The sequence below is a fragment of the Stylophora pistillata genome, chromosome 2 (genome assembly GCF_964205215.1).
Source record: "Stylophora pistillata chromosome 2, jaStyPist1.2, whole genome shotgun sequence".
Classification (NCBI taxonomy): domain Eukaryota; kingdom Metazoa; phylum Cnidaria; class Anthozoa; order Scleractinia; family Pocilloporidae; genus Stylophora; species Stylophora pistillata.
The window spans coordinates 41,049,734-41,074,006 of NC_142520.1; the positions used below are offsets into that span (position 1 = coordinate 41,049,734).

The window sequence follows — 24,273 nt, forward strand, 5'->3', positions numbered from 1 at the left end:
ATATTTATTACGTGTTGAGTTTGGACAACAGAAATTTAAGAATTAGGGCAAAACAGAAAAAACAAACAAAGAAACAAAACCAAGACGGATGACAAACTTACTGAAAAAGTGAACGAAACAACTATGTAATTGAGTTTGCAAGGCAATTGAATTGACGATTTTTTAATAGATCGTACAATTAGCCCACGCGGCATTTTTCATTAACAGAAAGGATTCACAAGTTTAGCTCGATGATGGCACAGATTATCATATCTATTAAGTTCTCTATGCTTACATTTTAGTAGATAACTGACATACGTATGAGTAATGAAAATAGGATGTAAATACACTCGACAACAATCAAGTACTGTTTGCATTCTACTTGTCAAAATACAAAGAGTCTGTTGAGCGAGTAAATGGTTCAGTTTTGTCTTCAGTCTTCCAAGACCACTTATCCCAGATAAAACACTTCCCAGTCGTCAGGTGTGAAGGGGTGACTACCAGCCAGCAAGGTTTGCTTGTTTTGTACACCACTTGGAACGGAATAAACATTGTTATAACCAAAATTGGCTTGGGAATTACGATTACTATTGGCATTGTTCGCGATATAAATATCATGACCAGTAAGAAATAGTGGACCGTAACTCGAATACCTGTACATTGCCCTATATGGCTTTTTTGCCACGCTTTTAAATGGAGCCAGTCCTTCTTTATTGTGGAGAGAAAATAAGAAAGCATTTGGAGTGCTGGTCCACCCACCACTGGACTCTGGGGAAAAAAAATCATTCACGATTGCGTCAAATTGTATATCTATGAGGTTTTTTCCTATAAAAATACCAGTAAAAGCTACTTTCAGGTGTTTGGGATATTCTTTAAAAAAAAAAAAGCAACATCAAAGAAAAATATGAAGAAAAAAAAAAAAAAAAAAAACCAATAAAGACAAAATTGACATGCAATCCACTTACCCCATGGAATGTCGGTGTACTCTCCAAACACGTAGTGTCCTGCTTTCACGATGGTGACTGTGTTACATTTAACATCACAATAGAAAACATTCGTATTCCCCGACGGTCCTGGAACGAGTAGGCCCTGAGCATGAATGCGAGGCTGATGCGGGGAAAAAGTTGAAGAGACTTGTAGTGTTTATGTAGTGATTTCTTCGATTTCGCGTAAAAATGCCGAAACATCATTGTTATGCCTACAACTGTACCAACAGCGAGGCTAAGAAAATAACTCAATCAAATACCCCGAAGTTGCAAATGTTACTTTCCACTGTTGCCAACAAATGACGAAATCAAACAGTGCGCTCCTGCCTCCTGGGATAAGTGAACAGGAAAGACGTCGAAGGTGGATCGCAGCATGCCGGCTGGAAAGCCTAAATGTCACAAGGCATACTCGTATATGCTCTTAACACTTTATAGGAGGGTTAGGACCAACAAAGGGAAACCCTGGCCTGTTCCTACGATATTTGATTTTCCTAAACATTTCCAACGAAAAGAAGTGAAACAACGCCAGGATCCGGAGACGAAACGTTTGAAGAATGCTTCCACGACAAACAGAATTCAGAAGGCAACTAAACCTAACCAATCGAAGGTTAGAAACCATCTGGATTTCTGGATTTGGGATTAAACCATCTCATGTAACCAACCCGGCTTCGCATATTCAAAACATCACTTATGGACTCACAGTGGTCGGTCAATTCGAGAGCGAGTTCGTGGGCTTTTTCCGTCAGTTAGACTAATTCTTCCTTCTTTTAGTTGGAGACAGATATTCCTCGAGCCTGCAGGTATTTTTTAAGCCGTTGGGGAATACGAATATTGTCTATTACTGTGGAAGGTGCTGACCGCCCAGCCATGAGTGGAGGCGCGGTAACACAGCAGCCACTGAGGATGACTTCCGACTGCGGGCGTTAGAAACTGATTCAGGTGACTTTGATAAAACACGTTGTCTCTTAGTATGCTTGATCTCCACCTAAAGTCTGTGAGAGAGGGAGATAGTTCTGATTGCAATAGACTAGGTGCCATTAGATTATCAGAATGTATAATCATCTATTTGCAACAAGTTAATTCTCCTTGCACCCCCCCCCCCACCCCTGCCCCTACCTCCTTCGTATTTGTCCACAGTTCAGGAAAAATACAAAATTATTCATGAGCCGGAATGCTGAAACACAACTATGATAGTAAGGGATGAGTTGCACTGGCGCAAATGTAGGGTGTAACGGGCAAGTACGTACGAACGTTAATAAAGAGATATTTAGTAAATTCCAAAATGACTAAAGTTGTAACTGCACTAACCCAACCAAGCTTGTTGGAGGCTCTGCACAGATATTGACCAACATCGTGAGGTTTGAAACTTGCGATAGTCAGTGTACCATTGATGACAGTGGATCGACCTTCCGGTAATTTCAAAACACCTCTTGACCAAATAATAGCTGGAGGTGGAAAACCAAATGCTTTACAAGAGACAGAGGCTGTAGAAGACTCCATCACTTCTGTAACTATTTTAGGAATCTCGATGAATTGCGGAGAGACTAGACGAAACGAAAGAAGGAAAAATTAGAAGAAAAAAAGACGAGAAAAAATACATTTCCTGTTATTTTATAAATTTTTGGTGACCATGAAGTATCGAGTAACAGCGTGTTTTTTTCATTTATTTTTTTTGGCAAAACTGAATAAGTAGTGGATAAAAAAGCGAAACGGAACTGATATGCTGTGCAGATTAACACTTTATCGAATTTTTATTCCAAATTGGTGAATCTTCATTTTATGCTTCACTTCGACTCAGCCTGAGTCGAATATCCATTGTTAGGTGTGTTGCTGTGAGTTAAAAATCCTACCATGCGAAACTTAATTCTCAAGAGGATATTCTTGTAAGTTCTGTGACAAGTTGCGTGACATTAGAGCACGTGCTCGCCTGTTGCGTAATGCTATTGGTTGTAAATGTGTATCGACTGAATGATAAACCTCTCGTAAAGCTCGAACTCGTTTTCTTCCTCTTACAAGTTCCAGTACGAAAAAGAGAAAAGAAGGCAACGCAAGTGCTGATTTTTGACTGGTAAACTTAAGGCGTAAGATGTAGTCTTCATCATTTCAGTAATTCATTATTCTTTGGTATGAACTGCTACAAGCTCCAGATTTGTGCTGCATTCTAGTTGTGCTCGAAAGGGCGATATACATTATTAAAGCTTACCCTCATCGCAAACGATGTTTCCCTCTGTTGAGTTCTGTGGATTATCGAAAAAAAAAGGCCGGAAAATAATTAAGTATTAAAAGGGTGTCGAGAGTCAGTTTAAAGTTATGAGGTTCGTCTTTCCCGTCAAGAAGACAATTAAGGACAATCAAAAAATAGGTTAAAACTATCATTTTCGATGCGTTAGAACTCTGCACTACACTTTGAGTACCCATGTGAAAGTTGACAGGTCGAGCTATTCTGTGACGGGCTAAAAGTACAAGTCCCTGTAGATGTCTGTGCAAGACTGCCATTCAAAATAGGTGAAAAAACGCGAGGATAAATGAATTCAAAATTCCTTTACCATCCTTACGCAAGTGGACCTATGCACCTAAGCACCCAATTGCAGCTATTGATTGACCTGTATTAACGTCTGGCTTTTTAAGGTTTTTGTTTGTTGTTGCTGTTGCTGTTGTTGTTTTTTTTTTCTTTTGTGTGTGTGTGTGTGTGTGTGTGTGTGTGTGTGTGTGTGCGCGTTGGTTTATGCGTGTGTGTTAAGGTCGGCACACACGAGGGGACTAGTCCCTGCGACTAGTCCGTGCGACTAGTCCCGGAGACAAGTCTTTGAAGGGTTTATACGAGGGGACCGGTAGCAGGGACTAGTCCCTTAAGGCGTTCACGCGAGGGCACCCAATTGCACACGAACATAGGAAAATTAAGAGGCAAAAGATGTTTCTTAGTCTGGGGCATCACACGAAAACAATGAAAATTTGGTAACTTTTCATTGTAGCACTATGAAACATCAACGCAAACGAACTACACTTATTCAGTCGGATTATTCATGCTCTAACGTGTTCCGTTTTTTTTATTTTTTTTATTTTTTTTTATTTTTAACAGACACAGAGTCAAATAGGGTAAAAATTCCATCAAAACGGCTCCAAGACATCTTTATATGTTTACAAAACTAGAAATAACTTTTTAGTCTTCACTTGTAGAAATCTAGAATTCAGGGAAAATTCATAGAAACTGCAATGTTTACAAATCATACTGACCCATGATTGGCTTATTTACCGTTTAGTCGCAGGGACTGGTCGCACAAACAGTTTACACGAAGGGATAAACATTTGTTTCGTGCGACAAGTCCCTGCGACTGGTTGCACGAATTCAAACCAGTTTCAATTCGTGCGACCAGTCGCAGGGACCAAATTTTCATTGTTTTCGTGTAACGCCCCAGACTGAGAAAAATCTTTTGCCTCTTAATTTTCCTTTGTTCTTGTGCAATTGAGTGCCCGCGTGTGAACGCCTTAAGGGACTAGTCCCTGCTACCGGTCCCCTCGTGTAAACCCTTCAAAGACTTGTCGCTGGGACTAGTCCCATGGACTTGTCGCAGGGACTAGTCCCCTCGTGTGTGCCGACCTTAATAAACCTTATATCACGAAACCCGCGTGTCTCTAGTGAAACGGGACCAAAGCTCTGCGTGACTTTGCGCTAGTTTGCTGCCGAGATTGACAGGAGACAAATAAATAACTGCTAATGTGGGATAAATTGACCACAATAGTGACGCTATTATTTCACCCGACATGAATACAATACTTTATTCAAGAGTAGAAAATCAAAATTACAAAAATATCTCTCGAAAGGGGGTATCTAGAGGTCAACCCTATATAAAAGACTCCCCGAAATAAAGAAATGAAAAGGCAACCAAAAACATTGTATACAGGTAATTAAAAACTATTTACCATCTTCTCAATCAATCATCGTGTAAATCCTTAATCTGTTACGAAATAAAGTCAATGAACCTGCGTGTAAAATATCTTTAGGTAAATTATTCCACATATTAATATATCCGTACAAAGAAAGAAAATCTGTAGCAATTTAGAATAGCTACTTTTACGTAAATCTTATAATCGTGGTTGGCTCTAGTTCGATTGTACATTAAGTAAGTTCGAAAATAAGAAAACATTGATATAATAAACATCACGCAATCTCTTAGCAAAGGTGAGGTTAGATATCGGCCACCGCAACAAAAAATGTGGCAACCACACCAAGACGAGGGTCAGACGAAAGCAGAGCTTGGAGATCACCGGTGACAAACCTAATGAACGTTGACGATGCTAGCCCATGATTGATCAACGTTGCGTTCAACAAGAAAGCGATATAGCAGTACGTGTAAATGATATAAAAGGTGGCGGGCACAGCCCGTGAAACATACAAACAATTAAAGCAGTCTGGAAAGCACATCATTATCCAGACCGAGGAAAAATTAAAGACAACGTAACCGAATGAAATGTCCATAGTCGTTAAGCAATCATAACAATGAAAGCCGAGGATGAAACGACAGCCCAATGCCTGACTCAATTAATCCCGGACGCAATCTAGTAACAACTGTCAGCATGTCGAGCGGGAAAGGATAAATTATTCTATTGAAAAACGAAGAGGCGAACTAGCACCCCAACTCGCAGCCCATGACTGACTTAAGCCGCCGACCTGCGTTACTAGGAATTGGGAGCCGTACAATTAATAAACAACGCTAAGGTGAATGCACCGCTGGCAAGAAATGGGAAAGACTAGCAGCCCATGTCTGGACTACTAACCTAACCCTAACCCTAAGCCCATTCATCCCCAAATACAAAAGTTAGTGGGCATGTAAAGTGCCCGACTTGATGTAGAGTTTGAACGTTCGATAAAGCGGTGTGACAATTTGTTCCTTTGTAGCTAAAACAGATTAAATTCCTCATTTCTCGCTATTGATCACTCACTGCTGGTATGAGTGATGTTCTTTATTTAAAACCGATCTATAAGTTGTGATATTATTATAAACCTTATAGCCGTGTTATAACCATGCTGTTCAGTTTTGCCGGCGTTCGTTTCACTGGCGTTTCCGTCATTTTTTAAAATCTAGTTTTGAACTCATGTTTTACTTGTATTATGTTATTTTCATATTCTTATCAACGAAAGGGTTACATCTGTCTTTCTTTTTGTCAAGCCTTCTTTTTATTGTTTTTATCTAGCTTTTGCCACGCTTTGTTTGCTGTATGAGTATGTTGTTAGGAAACCTAAAAAAGTGTGGACTTGCTACATCGGCGTTTCTTCAAGAGGTTGATATAAATGTAAAAGACGGAGACAGAATACTTACGCTTTGACGTCCATTCGATTCAGCACAGACGTTTCTACATTTACGGCACGAGGATGGTCTATCCGCAGCTCTTTGGATGCGCACAAGTTCCGCTCCATTTTTGATCTACTTGGGCGACGATGCATGAACTGGTTGACAGAGAATGTACGCGATAATCAAGAGGAGACGGAGAATTTGGAATCCATAAATCTTGTTCAAGTGCTATCAAACGTGAATCTAATCTATGCAGAGAATAGCACGTGAAGCCAAGTGAGCCTAGCGTGAGAATTAAGTTGAATGAGAGGCGAAACAGGAGAACATGCCAATTTTTGTTCGCTTTAGACTCCATCTTTGAAACCTTTTCTTTCTGAAACAGATGTAAGAACTTTAAGGGCTGACAAACAACGTCTTGAAACATTAATATTAACTGACTCCTGTCACGTCGGGTCTCAGGCAAACAGGATGGTCTAAACTGAAGGTATTTTTAACGTAGGTGTGACATTTAAATGCGTTTTTATATATTAAGACCTGCACCATCGTAGCCATTAAAGTTTCAGCGAAATTATCAGTGTTCATTTTACCAGTAAACAAACGAGATTGCAGGATCATGAGTGACTTCTGCAACATTTAGTGAGTTTTTAGTAAAATAGAAAAACTATAACGAGGGTCCTTTGTGTCACATATTTTACAAGTCCACAATGAATCAGTCCAACACCACAGGACACTTAAAAAATTTAGGAGCGGATGTCGGATCAATTGCGTTACCTGTCACACATTATCTTGAAACTGTCACCCAGAGGTCCCTTGACGTCATTAATGCTTATAGTGCAAAGATAACCTTTGAATTCCTTTAAGAGTTCCTGACATTTTCGTATGTTCCTTTCGCCTTTCCATTGTGACTGTTGTTGTTGTTTTGCACTCTTTTTTCGACTGACGTACCTCGACTCCGGGTTGGCCATGCCAAACGCTGAGGAGTATACCATGCCCAAAATAGGAAACCTTTTCTCTGTTTTTTCTTATTACGCGTGAATAGTGTAGTAAGGATTTCTCTCTTCATTTGTGCCAGTCTTCCAGGGCAATAGTTATGAAAACTATAGGGTGAAAATTGTATGAGACAGCAACACGTACACATGGTGTAATAAGGTAATAAGGTATTATGAGGGGAAAGAAAAAATGACTGTGGTAACAACACATGGTGTAATAAGGTAATGACGTAATTAGGGGAAAGAAAAAAAATTAATGTGGCAGCAACACATGGTATAATAAGGTGATAAACTAATAAGGGGAAAGAAAAAGTGAATGTGGCAATAAAGTTGTGTCCGGACCGGCTCACGTGACCCTTCGGGCCCCAACACACGGCAACTTTCAGTTTGGTTTTTAGGGGGGGGTTGTGCGCTGTTCGGGTTCATGTAATAATATCATTTAACTTCTCTTCCTTTGCTGGTTTTCGTCTGTACAAATACAAAATGATATGATTTAGACAACCATTTGGACTTATCTCGAATAGGGATCATTTAAGGCGTGGCAGTATGTTTTCTCAGTTTTCTGAGTTTTCTGTAGATTTCCTCCAAAACGAATCCTTACCACGGTGCGAGAAGGCAAACCAGCGCAACTGACGAACTGTAGAATCAACACGCAAGAAGAGTTTTACTAGTGTTTGCATGTCCGGAGTGGGTCGTGTCTTTCAAGTGGCGCCTTTTAACAACTTTTTTTAATATGAACTGGTGAGTAGCGGTTCTGCAAACAGTCGTTGTAAAACTTCTTTATTCTTCGACGCGTCCCGTCTAACTGTCGTAGACTTCTTCAAGGAGATTTACAAGTATAACCTAACGCCTGTATTCATAAGCCAAAGTTAGTGGCTATTACGGGGGCCAGTGACCATAGAGGCTTGCTTAGACTTCCACGAAAAGGAACAGGCGAAGTTGTGAAAATATTTTAAAGGTGTAAGGCAGGGTGATAAAAATATTTTTGGGGCCCACGGTTTTGATTTAGCTAAAATATTTTCACAACTTCGCCTGTTCCTGCACACCATGTGTTGCTGCCACATTCCTTTTTTTCCGTCCCCTTATTACCTTATTACCTTATTACACCATGTGTTGCTGCCACATTCCCTTTTTTGTTTCTCCTTATTACCTTATTACACCATGTGTTGCTGCCACATTCATTTTTCTTACCCCTTATTACATCATAAGTTCCTACCACATTCATTTTTTCTTTCCCCTTATTACCTTATCACCTTATTATACCATGTGTTGGTGCCACATTTAATTTTTTCTTTCTCCTTTTTACGTTATTACCTTATGACACCATGTGTTGCTGCCACATTAATTTTTCTTTTTCCTTATTACCTTATTACCTTATTACACCATGTCTTGCTGCTACAGTCATTTTTTTCCTTTCCCCTTATTACCTTATTACCTTATTACACCATGTCTTGCTGCCACATTCATTTTTCTTTCCCCTTATTACCTTATTACACCATGTGTTGCTGCTACAGTCATTTTTTTCCTTTCCCCTTATTACGTTATTACCTTATTACACCATGTGTTGCTGCCACACTCATTTTTCTTTTTCCTTATTACCTTATTACATCATGTGTTGCTGCTACAGTCATTTTTTTCCTTTCCCCTTATTACGTTATTACCTTATTACATCATGGGTTGCTGCCACATTCATTTTTCTTTCTCCTTATTACCTTATTACACCATGTGCTGCTGCTACAGTCATTTTTTTCCTTTCCCCTTATTACGTTATTACCTTATTACATCATGTGTTGCTGCCACATTCATTTTTCTTTCTCCTTATTACCTTATTTCACCATGAATTACTGCCACATTCATTTTTTCTTTCCCCTTATTACCTTTTACACCATGAGTCGCTGCCAGATTCATTTTTTCCTTTCCCCTTATTACCTTATTACACCGTGTGTTGCTGCCACATTCTTTTTTCTTTCCTCTTATTACCTTATTACCCCATGCATTGCTGCCACATTCATTTTTTCTTTCTCCCTATTACACTATGAATTGCTGCCACATTTATTTTTTACCCTTTTCCCTTATTACCTTATTTCACCATGAATTACTGCCACTTTCATTTTTTCTTTCTCCTTATTACCTTATTACACCATGAGTTGCTGCCACATTCATTTTTTTCTTTCCCCCTGTTACCTTAGTACACTATTATTACCTTATTACACAGTGCTGCTGCCACATCCACTTTTTCTTTCCCCTAATTACCTTATTACACTTGTGTTGCCGCCACATTCATTATTTTTGTCGCTCTTATCTTTTTTCCTTATCATACATCATGTATTGGTATCGCATTCATCTTTTCCTTATTGTTGACCAATTGAAAGACATTTTTTGTTCTTAATACACCAAGTAAATGGGCATTTTTTTGCTTATAATACTTGAAAACCGTATTACCTTATCACATGCAATAAGCCGGAAATTGGAAATCAGCATTCCTATAATGGGTAGCATAAATTATATATTTTATACCAATTTTAAGAAGATTGGGAGATTGAGCACTCATAGCGAGAAATAATTATTACTATGCTCAAAATAGGAAACCTATGTTTCTGTTTTTTCCTTATTACGCGCGAATAGTGTAATAAGGATATACAGGAACTTGTTGCTAATTATAATTAGAAGCGCGGGAAAGAAACTTGTGACTGTCTAATAAGAATCTCGTGACTCAAGTTGTCTGATGCAGGTCATAATTGACCAATCAGATCACGCGAAAATATCATTATCAATCAAATGCATTGACAGCAGCACTCAAACCGGCAGTATAAAACCACGTTGTGTCAGCGTGGATTACTACAACAAATTTGAAAGGATTATTGTACTCAATTATTCCACACGTTCTCTGTTATTTCATCAATTGTAGCTAATCCTGTAGTGTACAAGGTGAGTGCTGGCTAATTTTTATTGTTTCGTGATCAATCTGAGGAAGTGTAACTTGTTTTGGCACGTACTTTGAACATCAAGAGATTGTTAAACGATGAATGCCAAATCAAACACGTCTCTCCTAATAGCTTAGTTTGATGTGTATATTGATTAAATGAAGGGTTGTTTTACTTTTATAAACATTGTAAACCGGCATTATCATTTTTTACATTATTTTCTCATTAGCATGGTCACCACCTATATTTTTTTTTTTATCAAATTGAATTTTCAAATCAGTCACTGAAACTCAGTGAATTATGAAATGTGAAGCGCTTTCTATAGAATGATGTTTTTTTCATCTAGTCTCGAGCATGGGACAAAGAAAAAATTCTGAGTCTCCATGAGGAATGGAACCTAGCTCAGACCTTCGCATTCCGATACTTTACCACTGAACCACAGAGACTCTATGCTGAAGAAGGCCCATTACGAATTTCATATATGACATGCATCCAATGTCGAGAGGGTCAAGTGTGTAGCTTTCTATTACTAATAGCAATGGAATGGATGACTGCAAACAAATGCAAAACTTCAATTTATCATAATTTCAGCCACAATTTTACATGTACTAGGTAATTATCTCAAATCTAATTTTCTGTTTGTTTCAGGAATTACACTGATGGCCCACTCAACCATTGCCCTTTTGGTAACTCTTTCTATATCTGTGGCTCTGTCAGAACTTTTGATCAAAGATAATGTCTGGCACTCATGGAAAGAATTTCACAGCAAGAAATATGCATCAGATGATGAAGAAAGCTTGCGCTATACCATCTGGAACGAAAATATGAAGACTATCACGAAACATAATGCGGACCCAAACAGCAAATTCACCCTTCAAATGAACCATTTAGGAGACATGGTATATCAATTTCTATAAACTATGAATTTAATTATTAAAGATGATAATATGATACACAAAATTGAAATATGTGCAATTATTTTTTTTTCCTGAAATGTCAACTTTCCAAATTTACCATTAGTAGACACTGTTTGTCTAGCAACAACTTATGTCTATTTTGATTGTGTTTCTATATACTAGACAACCAAAGAAGTTCATTTGATTATGAATGGCTACAACAAAGCTCTCAAGGACACAAGGAGCAAAGAAGGTCCATCTACATTTCTGCCACCCAGTAATACTAAGCTTCCAGACAATGTTGATTGGAGAAAGAAGGGTTATGTTACTGAGGTCAAGAATCAAGGACAGTGTGGGTCATGCTGGGCATTCAGCGCTGTAAGAAATTTCGTTTTGTTTTTGTACTGCTCTTTTTTTTTTTTAAAGATTGGTTTGTTGATTAATTTAACCCAAGTCATAGACCCTTATATCAGCATGTATATTAATATACATTTCCGCCAGTACTAACCAGGGTGATTTTATTAACAAATAAGATCTTCTTTGATTGGCAATCATTTCTTTTATTTTTGTGACCTTCACGTTTGTTCCAGCTGTATGGTGCTGAAAGGAGAAATTAGTGGCTTAAGTCACCCTAATCTGTGTATTGGAACCTTTTCAGTATAACTGAGGTCTAGGAAGTGCTCCTGGTACTGATGTTCACAGAGAGGCCCTTCTCCAAAAAGATAACCAATTATGGACTTCTGATCCATTAACTACATGTCAGTCATTCTACCTGAAGCTTTCAACCCCAAGATCTTGTTAGTAAATGAATTCTTGTTACTGTCTGCCATACAATTCTTATGATATTAGTTAGAATCATTTGGTATTGGATCAATTATTAATCCCCCAATTTATATTTTTCTTCACTCTCATTACCTATCTCCCCACTCATGGAAGTAAAGTTTTGTAGGAATTTTTCTGCAATGTACCATTCCCATTTCAGACTGGTTCCCTTGAAGGCCAGAATTTCAAGAAAACAGGAAATCTGGTGTCTTTAAGTGAACAAAACCTGGTTGACTGCTCTGGGAGATTTGGAAATGATGGTTGCAATGGAGGCTGGATGGACAATGCATTCAGGTACATCAAGGCTAATGGTGGCATTGCTACAGAAAAAAGTTATCCCTACAAGGCCAAGGTTAGTACTCAATTGGTAACTCCATATCAAACCTAAAAATTAATCTCTCTCTCCCATTCCGTAATGTGTAGTTTGGTGGCTGTTCAACTGTGTTCCTCCATTTGTCCCTATTGCTTCTACTCCATGCTGCTTTGAGAGATCTGAAACAAAAAAAGCTGGTTATGGCTTGCTGAAAGATTTTTGACAAAATCAGGATTGGGATCAACTTTGTTTCTCTAACTGCCTGAGCTATGTACACACATGGAGAAATCTGAAGTCCATTTCTGTGGCTCTTGAGGTTTCTAAGATTTTTTTTCCAGAAGTCAGTGCACTACATCTGCAAAACTTTCTTGTCTTTGTAAGAAGTATCAATTGTTACGCTTTATTTTGGAAAGGTGAAAGGTATATCTATCTGTGTACATGTACTTTATGTACTCACTTTGACCATTCCTCTAGGATGAGAAGTGCAAATACAATGCATCATCAGTTGGTGCCGATGACACTGGTTTTGTTGATATTAAACACGGAGATGAGGATGCCTTGAAGTCTGCTGTTGCCACAGTTGGACCAGTCTCTGTAGCAATTGATGCTGGACATACGTCCTTCAAACACTACAAGGACGGCGTTTATGACGAGCCTGACTGCAGTAGTGTTAACGTGGATCATGCTGTGCTGGTTGTAGGATATGGAACAACTGCAGATGAGAAAGACTACTGGCTTGTCAAGAACAGGTGAGTATTTTGGGTGTGGCCTGAAGGGGTACTATAACTTTTTCTGCATTCAATTCTTATGGAAACACAACAGTGTTACCAGCCTAAACTGGGCAAGATCTGGTGTTAACTGATTCACCATTTCTGGTGGTGAAAGTTGCTTTAACAGTTTTTGAAACATCAAGTGTTACTGTAAGACCACTCACTGTTGTTCGTAAGCCTGCAAGTAAGTTCACATGTTTAAGTGTTGCCTTAGGGCACAGCCTCTCATTACTGTCACTAGTCACTTTTGGAAAAGGTACTGAGACCCTTGAACATGTAGAAAAGATATGGAAACTGTCAAGTGACAACAGGTGTAAAAACCTCTAGTTCATGATTGTATTAAAAGCTCTGCTGATTTTGACTTTTTTTTTTCCCTTTGGTTTTTGCAGCTGGGGAAATGGCTGGGGCATGGATGGTTACATTATGATGTCAAGGAACAAAGACAACCAATGTGGAATTGCCACAAATGCTAGCTACCCGCTGGTTTAATAACCAGCTAGACTCCATGGACTGGTCTTGAATAAGGAAACAACTTAAAACGGTTTTATGCATTCAGAAGCTTCGTCAAGTTGTTCAATTTATAGTTTACTGTATCATGTAGATGTAATTTTCTTAATAACTAGCTGTAAAATGATTCAGGTTTTAAAAGTCTTTTATCCAGTTATTACATTCAATTGACTCGTCAGAGTCAATTGATAGTTAAATACTACTTTTTGTATTTTATAGTTGAATAGTTGTCAGCTAAAGCTCCTGATTTGATTGAAGTTTAACACAACTTAGATTTAAAACAGTAAAGGAACAGTCACCTAGTTTGTCAGTATTTAACTTTTACTCGTGCATGTATTTATTAATAGATATTTAAAATTTCTGCAGGGTAATTAGAAAGTAAATGATGTTGGGATTGTTCAAGTACTTGCCAGCTTGTATTCATAGTTTACAATGCTGTAAATTTTAATTGAGTGATTAAAGTTTTCATTGAAAAGTTGATTGGTGCTCATACCAATGAAAGTGTTGGTGATAAGACTAAGTTGTTATCATTTCTGTCTTTGACCTTTAACTGCCCTGGCCTGATTTTTAATTCCCCCCCCCCCCCCAACTGCACACATTTCCCTGTAAACAAGCTGTTGCATGTAAACACTTTTAAGTGTTTACATGCCACAGCTTGTTTAAAAAGACTTGATTACCAGAGGCTTCAGGAAAGAAGCAGTGTAACAAATCACAAGACTGTTTGCCATGTGCAGAGGGAGATCAGGACTCTGTAACAAGTAAACATACAAAATGTTTGCACTGGGCCAGTTATTCATATAAACAAAGTTTAGCCATTGTTTGAAAAATGGCATTCTAAGCTGTCTTAAATTTAGCTAATCTTTTATCTGAACCTTCAATTTTGTGAACAGTGTCAACAGGGCCAAAAGCCAATAGTGAAAGAACTCTTACAGAGAATCCTCGCCATGGTTTGGGTCAGACCTTGTGCAAATAACTGGCCCTTAATGTCTTTGCAGGTTATGTGAAACAGAGCAGAAACCTGGCATATGTCAGATTAAAAGAAGTTATATTTGTTTTGTTTTTATAGATTTGTACAGTGTACAGGAAACAGAACAGTAGGACGCATAGTCCCCTACTAGGTTTACCCACGTAAACCAACCTCAACCCACCCCAGGAGAGGACATCCATCACACAGAAATCTCATGCGTCAGAAATCAACTTCTTTCCCTAACCCTACAGGAGACAAGACCTTCATTTATTTGTCCCTATCCGAGAAGACTAGAATATCTAACCATTTCTTGATGTTATAGAAACATAGCATATTCTCAATTATTTTAAGACCAACTCATGCTCAAACTGAAAGTGTATAATCATAGGTGAACAGAATTTAATGAAAGATTGCTTAATTTCAAGCATTGTCTTTGAATAATTCACAAAATTCAACAATAACATCTTAACTGTTTTGCTCTTGAGGTTCTGATTTTAATAACAATACTTTCAGTTAAATATTTGATGTACATCTTGAATAAGTCGTCAAATAAATACATCCCTTGTTAAAAGTATACTATACCTATTATGTTCAAAATAAGAAAAAAAATTCTAAATCTTAGTTATCAGTACAAAAGGTGTATATCTAATTTTTGCTTCCATATCATCACATGACCTAATATTTCTAATTTGTACAAGAATAGCACAAAGTATTATGGAACAGTATAAAAATGTTACATGCACTTAGTATGGATAAAGTTGTGCTGATAATGCTATTGTTAGGACTCTAAGGCAGTCTCCACAGGCAAACAGCAGTTTACTGATGTACTTGAAAAACCATGAACACATGAAATTTATCTGCATATTTTACAATCTTACATGACCAGTCACAAGACATCAGAACAAGCAAGTAACCCCTAAACTGCTCACCAATCAGCTTCATTCCATACAATTCGATTTTTTTTTTGGCTGATTGGTAAGAAACAAGTTTTCTATAAATCACTTTTGATATATCAGTATACCATGTGCTACACACTGTGGTTCCCCTACAACTATTTCAATTGTTTTAAGCAGTTGTAGGGCACTGCAGTTTTTATGATAAACAATCAAACCAAGGCCCAAATGCTCAACTTTCTTAGCTTTACTGTCTTGCTGTCTTGGTCTCCACCCAGAAGAAAGGCTATCACAGGGGTCCCATGGTATGCTGACTCATACAGACTGTAATGTCCTGCATGAGAGACAAAAGTGTTGATGTCCTTGTGAGCCAAGAGATCATTTGGAGGTAGCCACTGTACTGCTTTGATGTTCAAGTAAAGGGAGGATGGAATAATTATAACCTGCCTAAAAATAAAAAAAAAAACACCAAGTTTAGAGGCCAGTGAGCCCTTTAATACCAATGGTTATTGCAGTTTACACTGCATGAGTAGCAGTATTTCAATTCCTTATGACCAGAATGCTAGACTACCCTTGCAAAATGGATTTTGGAATTCTTAGGAATTCCTAACTGCAACAACTCTGGTTCTGAAAACCTAAATATTCCCCAAAATTCCACATTTATAGCCAGCAGGACTTGGAATTCCTAGGAATTCCCAGGAATTCCAACTCAGAGCACCAATCACTTCCTTGAAAGACTGTACATCTAAAAACTTGCAGGAAATTCCTTGGAATATTCTAGGAATTTCTGGGAATGTTAAAGAATTATTGGGAATTTTAGGAGAACATTGAGGCAACCAATATAACATAAATACAGGCATTAACTCCCAACTAGAAATTCAAGTAGTCAATGAAATTTATTCACATGCTTAATTCAGGTTTACATTAAATTATTTTCTATTGTATACTAACGTCAACAGGTAGTAATATTAGGATGAAGTTTGATTTCTTTTTCTTTTCTTGAAAACATAAAAATTATCCTCTGTTACAGCTATTCATTTAAAATATTCCTAATGAATCATTAAATTTGGTTTGACTCATTGTGAATAAAATCTGTTGATTCTTTTCCATGAAAAACAATATCTTGAGTTGTGTTTATGGCTTACTGTATTTTGCGAAACGAAACGAAACGAAACGAAACGAGTAAACCCGTACTGTATTTTGCGAAACCAGCTCTTCGAAGACTCTAGCGATATATAACTTATTTCTTCCGATTCGTAAACACAATTCGTAGATTCAACACGATGCAGTGATGATTTATAAATAAAGACTTTGAGCCAGAAGGTCAGAAGTGCGCCCTTTCGCAAATTACAGATATGTAAATCTGTAATTTGCGAAACGAGCTCTTTGAAGACTCTAATGATATGTAACTTATTTCTTCCGATTCTATAACACTTTTCGTAGATACAACTCGATGCAGTGATGATTTGTAAATATAGAGTTTGAGCCAAAAGGTAAGAAGTGCGCCGTTTCGCAAATTACAGATATGTAAATCTGTAATTTGCGAAACGAGCTCTTTGAAGACTCTGATGATATGTAACTTATTTCTTCCGATTCTATAACACTTTTCTTAGATACAACTCGATGCAGTGATGATGTTTTAATAAAGAGTTTGGCTCAAACCCTTTATTAAAAGATCATCACTGCATCGAGTTGTATCGACGAAAAGTGTTATAGAATCGGAAGAAATAAGTTACATATCATTAGAGTCTTCAAAGAGCTCGTTTCGCAAATTACAGATTTACATATCTGTAATTTGCGAAACGGCGCACTTCTGACCTTTTGGCTCAAAGTCTTTATTTATAAATCATCACTGCATCGAGTTGTATCTACGAATTGTGTTTACGAATCGGAAGAAATAAGTTATATATCGCTAGAGTCTTCGAAGAGCTGGTTTCGCAAAATACAGTACGGGTTTACTCGTTTCGTTTCGTTTCATTTCGTTTCGCAAAATACAGTAAGCCGTGTTTATTGCAATAAATACTATCGGTCAAAAAATAGTTTTTAAATGAATCATTCGATTTGGAATGATGATACACATGGTGTTTTACCCTTTCCACCAAGAGTCAGGCTTTGACTTAATTTTATATGGTTGTAACTTCTTTGGATAAAACTCTTGTATATTAAAATTCAAATGTAAGCTATCAAGCAGCATTTTCATGTTATACCGTTTGTTTTCAATTATGCAAATTGAAATTCAAAGATTTCTACTCGACTTTAACTTAAAACTCTTGGGAGTGAGGGGCATAATTACAGTTAAATAATTGATTTTTGAATTAAAATCTTGTTGTAACTGTAACAATAAATTGTAATGAAATTATCCTAAACTGCAGACTAAGCAGCTGTTTGTCAATTTTCGCTAGGCTCGCAACTTACCAAACGTGACTAAAATAATCCTGAAACCTTTAGTTCACAGACAGATTTATTACATTGTAAAGCGTAAGCTTAAGAAACTGTGGAATGCAAATGACCGATTGGATTCTAAGTTTTGATCACGTACCGAATACCGCAATTTGTACTCACCACAAACTTAAAAATCGTACCTTTATAGATGGCCGCTCGACCCTTGTACCGGCCAAATTATCGACGTGTGAACTGTGGTCCCTTCTTTTAACTCCATGACGCCAATGACTTACTTTTCATTTATAACACCCACGCTGTTCTCGTTTTCCCACTGAACAACGATAAAACCCATCTTTAGTGATATTAATTCAGCAAAACAGTCGAGCGCACGAACGATCAACCGATGAGAATGTACATTCAGAGATGAGCGCCAAATGGTATTTTCTTTGTTTCGGATCACGAGTATGATCACGTGGGTATTTTGGGAATTGTCATTGGCTAGTAAAGAGAATCCGCTGGCTTGCCCAATTGCAGTCTCAAGAGAAGCGCACAACTTTGTTCTGACTTCTCGGAACTGCTCGCAGACCTTGGACTACAGATTAGCCTTGGATCCATGTTTTGACGATGATATAAATAATGATGTGAACTCGCTCTATGCATAAAAAATCGAGAAGGATCGAACGTACTATAAATACACGATTTGTGGCCAAAAGTTATGTGGGTTTTTTACCACGCTTTTAAATGGAGCCAGACCTTCTTTATTGTGAAGAGAAAATAAGAAAGCATTTGGAGTGCTGGTCCACCTACCACTGGACTCTGGGGAAAGAAAATCATTCACGATTGCGTCAAATTGTATATCTATGAGGTTTTTTCCTATAAAAATACCAGTAAAAGCTACTTTCAGGTGTTTGGGATTTTCATTAAAAAAAAAAAACAACAACAAAGAAAAATATGAAAAAAAAACAAAAAACAGAAAAAAAACCAATAAAGACAAAATTGACATGCAATCCATTTACCCCATGGAATGTCAGTGTACCCTCCAAACACGTACTGTCCTGCTTTTACGATGGTGACTGTGTTACGTTTACCATCACAATTACTGTGGAAGGTGCTGACGTCCCAGCCATGAGTGGAGGCGCGGTAACACAGCAGCCACTGAGGATGACTTCCGACTGCGGGCGTTAGAAACTGATTCAGGTGACTTTGATAAAACACGTTGTCCCTTAGTATGCTTGATCTCCACCTAAAGCCTGTGAGAGAAGGAGATAGTTCTGATTGCAATAGACTAGGTACCATTAGATTATCAGAATGTATCATTATCTATTTGCATTTAGTTTATTCTATTCCCACCCCCCCCCCCCCCAATCCTGTGATAGTGATGAAACAGAGAATTAACTCTGAAGCGTAAATCAAGGTGCTAAGGGAAACCCATGAAAAACCACTGAGTGTTAGCCCTGGTAAAGGGTAATGGGGAACCACACGAAGTAAAGAGAAAATTCTTATGACCTCGGTGGGAATCGTTTGTATGTTCTCAGTGTTCTTAGTGCTACGCGGTACAGCATTTATATAACAGAAGGAGGATTGGGTTCCAATGGCGCCAATGTAGGGTGTAACGGGCAAGTTCGATCTTTAATGAAGAGATATTCAGTAATTTCCAAAATGACTCATACCTCTACTATAAGTTAAAGTTGTAACTGCACTAACCCAACCAAGCTTGTTGGAGGCTCTGCACTGATATTGACCAACATCGTGAGGTTTGAAACTTGCGATAGTCAGTGTACCATTGATGACAGCGGATCGACCTTCCGGTAATTTCAAAAAACCTCTTGACCAAATAATAGCTGGAGGTGGAAAACCAAATGCTTTACAAGAGACAGAGGCTGTAGAAGAGTCCATCACCTCAATAACTCTTTTAGGAATCTCGATGAGTCGCGGAGACACTAGACGAAACGAAAGAGGGAAAAATTAGAGAAAAATAGGACGATAAAAAAATACATTTCAAGTCATTTCATGAAATTTTGGCGACAAAGCGGGTAGTTCTACGACGAGCTAACTGATATCACGTAAAACAGTCGCAACAATCCTACTCGTGCCTTCATGTTAAGAAAACCGGGTTTAGTTCAGTGATTAAGTCTTTTTCGCGTAATTCGGAAACACTTTTAAAAGTTGTGAATGACTATAAATGCAGAATCGTGAAGTTAAACGTTTAAACACAGTTTTATCAGACAAGTTTTTAGAAGTTCATCATATCAAAGCAGATAAGGAACCTCTACGCTGAAAAAGAGACCCTTAATTCTTTACAAAATGACGGAGGCTGATTTCTAGACTACTGAAAACAGCGGAGTGAGGGAATTTCATCGCACCTTGCGGCATTAAAACTACCCTGGCCAGAATATTACTCCCCCACAAAGCACCAACTTTGACTATTGAAATAAATGAACAGCAAAAAACGTAAACGAAACTTGCAAGCGGAGCTGCAAATAAGCCGACCGAAGGCCATCGTGCGTTCCCGTTCAATGTTTAATTCCGCTTTATTCCTGACTAGATGAAGGAGGTTCATAACCACTGATACCGAAAACTGCTTAGTAAGGGAATTTCATCGCCAAGGGTTGCCGGTATCGTTTTTTGGGGTTAATACAAAAATCTGTATATCAAACTGCTAACCTTCCACATAAAGTTTCACCATCTTCTGAGCTTTTCCTAAGACACTTGTAGCTGTGCACATATAACTCCCTGAGTCATTATAACCTGCAGTCCTGACATGAAGTGCAGTATCGGGACCGTCTGTTGTCACCAGTTCAGCACCATTTATTTTTCTCCAGGAGACTTTAGGCTTCGGATGACCACTCGCTGAGCAATGAAAGTTGGCGGTCTGGTTCTCGGTGACTGTGAGTGAGACAGGAGATACATTTACGTCTGGAGCAGATAAGGACTGGCCTGGTTCACCTTTGGGTCCCGGATGTCCAGGAACCCCTTTGTCACCTTGAGAGGAAAGAAACAGACAGGTAGCACGCGCCTTATTTGAAGCGTAGGTGAACGGCTTACAACTGTCAGATCAAAATCATCTGTCGCAATAAAGATTGGCTCTGGAAACAGGAGAAAGCCTGCCCACCCTTTCCGATGCCTTCATATTTTACTGAGTACTAGAGTTTTATTTGAAAATTAACCACAACATTATCTATTCCACAGCTTAAACGTATATATACTGTAGTAAATATTTGTAGTTTTTTCAATCTTACAATTGTCCTTATAAAACCAAACTACCTTTCCACTCATCTTTTCCCATCATTAAGAAGAAGGAACGAAAGAAACAGAGCGGGAATAACTCTTGATTTCTACCTTTTTCTCCTTTCATTCCAGGATTCCCAACATCTCCTTTCATTCCTTGTTTTCCAGATTTGCCAGGTGGTCCCATAAATCCTTTCGTTCCCGTTTTTCCCTTAGTTCCTTTTGGACCCCGTCTACCGCGATTTCCCGGAGTTCCTTTTGGTCCTCGAGGGCCTGCCAAACAGACTTTACCGGGGGAGAGGCAGTAGGTCCCTATGGACTCAGTCACAATAGAAGTCACGTACTTCTTGAATCCATTGTCGGCTTCTGCTTGATTAACGGAGTCGCTCTCATTGGAAGTTAAGCTGCGACGAACTATGTTGACTTTGTGTTCCATACCTTAAAAAATTGCAAGAGTTAATGACTTTTGGAAATTTCAGGGAAGGTCTTTCCCCGCCTTTTTTTTTTTTTTTTTTTAATTATTTATTTCGACTCGGATAATGAACAAAGGGCCTCTTGCTTTTCATGACTGAAAAAAGGAAGCACGTTTTATCGCCACATTTTAGTTCCTGATTGATCCTTTCCGGCAGAAGACGCGTCGGTAAAAAGCCATTGGTGCATTCTAAAGAATTTATTAAAAGACAAGTGCAATCTAACAAATCTGACTCAAATTGATTCAATGGGTCAAGTTACTGAAGCAAGGTCAAATCTGCGTAAAAGGAGAAGCCTCACGCCTCCCGCTAAGAGCGAATTTGTCGGGCTCCACGATTAGTGAAAACGTAGAGAGTTTCAAAATACCCTTCGAGAATAGAGGAAACCTATATGAGGGTTTTGAGAAACGTATCTCTGGAGTTATTACTTCAGGAGAGAAGTATACTCTGAAACAGAGAAAATACCGCGCGCACAGAAGAAAATATTGCCTTTTGTAACACAATGTCATTCGGCTTTGCCAAACCTCAAGAACATACAGGTGGAGAATTATGACACCTCAAAACTGACCCTTATTATCACATCGCAAAGGAAAGTCTTCAAAAGATATCTTAATAAGAGCTAAACTTAGTGGGTAGAAGATTTAAAAGCGCTGGCGAATGGTAGGAGAAGCACAGGCCTATCAACACCTTTCAACGGTCGACTGCCTTTTGCTTTCCGGCTTTCCGGCGTGTCGCCCCCACGGCAGGTGGAGGTTTTCATGGATCAAATGACTCTTTTCATTGCTCTAATTAAACTGTCCTTCATTCAATGATCAAGATAGAAGATTTGCCGCATAGCAATCGCTTTTATATTTTCCTTCACTAAGGAAAGTAGATTTAAAACACGATTGATAAATGCCCTTGCAGTAGTAACGTTATGTAACGCAACACACTAAACACAACAGAGGGCCTTGTCGTTCCGCAAAAGGGTCTTATAAACACTATCACTTACAATGCATAAAACATTTGTACTGTTGGAGCGCGTTTGGACGCGTTTGTTCAGAGCTGTTAAATAAGATTCAAAGTGGCCATACAAATCTTTGAAAGGCTTCAAACTACGACGTACAACGAATTTGACCTGCTCGAAAACCGGTTTCAACTTACACGCTAACTGTGCTTCCGTTTGTCCTTGAGAACGATATAATACGTGACAAATACGCGCGAAAAATACTTCTACACATTCAGAATGTATCAAATTATATTTACCAATAGTGAAAGGAAAAAGAAACGGCTTAACTTTTACGGAATACTCAGTCAAACTCAACTCCTTTCTACCGCTTTTACCACCATATTGGTGCCACAATGCAGTGCAATCGAAGTATCCACACCGCCTGGGTTAAGAGATGTTTTGTTTAAATCCCTTTCGACGGAGGACGGTCGGAGAAAAGCCACTGGTTTAAAGATAAATTCAATACCCAGCTGTGACTTGTTTCACTGAAACGAGTCAAATTTCTGATCCAAGGTCAAATCTATGTTGCCCACACTTCCCTTCGGATAATATATCACATTGGCAAAAAAGAAATATTCTACGGCTGTTCTTTGGCTGATTAGCATCAAAATATCATACATCACAAAAACTTGTTTGGACAGATTCTCCAAGTCCATCAAAACGAATTTGCCTGGTAAAATGTGCTTGATTTATATGTTCACATGCTGTTTCTTGACGCTTAAAACGGTCACAGCTGAATACACCCGGCTAGCTTTCGTATGGTTACAGCATAACCATGCTAACCAACCTGCCGAACTGACGCTTACTGTCGAGTTCAAGAGACGCACAGTTGTTTACAAAATTTTCTTCTTAATGACCTACCTTTGGATACGTCTGAGTCTGTTGGAAGGACTTGGCGAACAACCCTTAAAGAATCTAGAGAATCTCCCATTTCTTGAATTTTCTGCGTAAATTTTGAATCCAGAATTTTCATGTTTGTCTCCGTTCTTACAAAGAGAGCAACCGTCATCATGATGGCTGCAACAGACAGCAACGACGAAGCCTTTTGAATATGATCACTACGTTTTTCACTGGATGGAATTTTCGTTTGGTGTGCGTCGATATCCATCGTATTTTCCCTGCGTGCCTTGCTCTAGACAATCGTCTAGGTTATACCAAGTTAGGAGAGCGTGAGTTATTGTTGAACGAGATGCGATATATATATATCTAGCGGTAGTCAATTCTAACGTCGGTCTATGGTTTTTTAAAAGCATTCAGCAAGGCTCGATGTTCCTCTCGTTTTTCGTGTTTCTTTCCTGTTGATAACGAAACCTTAGAAGTTAAAGGCGACCTTTTCACGTGACGCTGCTTGTCATCAGTTCTTTGTCACAGCGGAGTACGTAACGGTTCATGTGAACGGAAGTTTCCAGAGCTGAAAATACTGAATATATTTTTCCGCGATCTTTTTTTCATAACTAGACTTGGTTTTCAAGCCATTCACTGCTCAGTCTTGCACTTAGTGCTCAACGAAAAATTGCGCATATCAACCTATAAGAGTCTCGTGAACACCAGTCAGACTACTCATTGCAATTTTAAATTGTGGCGATATTTAAAGCGGATACAGATTCTAATAATGGCCCAATGATGTATCCCACTCCCGGGGAAAGAACAGTCGGGAATTCGAATCTGTACACATTTAATCAGTTTCCGATTTTGCAAATTACAGCGAGCCTAACTAGGCTCATGCAAGATTTAAAAAGACTTGATCGAGTCAAACATCGTAGGTCGTGGCCTTATCGAGTAAGTTTGCAGTAAAGAAGATGCGGCATTAACAAAGAGTGAAAAAGAACCACTCATCATGCTCCTGCGATGTGTTTTGGTCTCTGAGA

General features: G+C 38.5%; 2 protein-coding genes across 5 annotated transcripts; one reads left to right on the forward strand and one right to left on the reverse strand.

Annotated features, from left to right (window-relative positions):
* Positions 1 to 129: 129 nt before the first annotated feature.
* On the reverse strand, positions 130 to 24,168 carry LOC111319092 (uncharacterized). 4 transcript variants are annotated; one of them, XR_015996143.1, is made up of 7 exons: positions 23,267 to 24,029; positions 21,059 to 21,385; positions 20,384 to 20,701; positions 19,390 to 19,659; positions 18,736 to 18,969; positions 17,920 to 18,535; positions 14,814 to 15,784 (listed from the first exon to the last, which is right to left on the reverse strand). XR_015996143.1 is itself a non-coding variant. In XM_088747316.1 (6 exons), the coding sequence occupies exons 1-6, from the start codon at positions 23,511 to 23,513 to the stop codon at positions 431 to 433; spliced, it is 1,713 nt and encodes a 570-aa protein (XP_088603442.1). In that variant the 5' UTR covers positions 23,514 to 24,168; the 3' UTR covers positions 130 to 430. The 4 variants fall into 4 exon arrangements, 2 of the variants coding, with proteins under 2 accessions (XP_088603442.1, XP_088603443.1); XR_015996144.1 differs by having other exon boundaries at positions 17,900 to 18,535; XM_088747316.1 differs by lacking the exons at positions 14,814 to 15,784; positions 17,920 to 18,535 and adding an exon at positions 130 to 747 and having other exon boundaries at positions 23,267 to 24,168.
* LOC111344129 (cathepsin L) lies at positions 10,016 to 13,955 on the forward strand. The gene is made up of 6 exons (XM_088747340.1): positions 10,016 to 10,173; positions 10,818 to 11,068; positions 11,249 to 11,443; positions 12,048 to 12,239; positions 12,675 to 12,949; positions 13,360 to 13,955. The coding sequence occupies exons 2-6, from the start codon at positions 10,829 to 10,831 to the stop codon at positions 13,457 to 13,459; spliced, it is 1,002 nt and encodes a 333-aa protein (XP_088603466.1). The 5' UTR covers positions 10,016 to 10,173; positions 10,818 to 10,828; the 3' UTR covers positions 13,460 to 13,955.
* Positions 24,169 to 24,273: the final 105 nt, after the last annotated feature.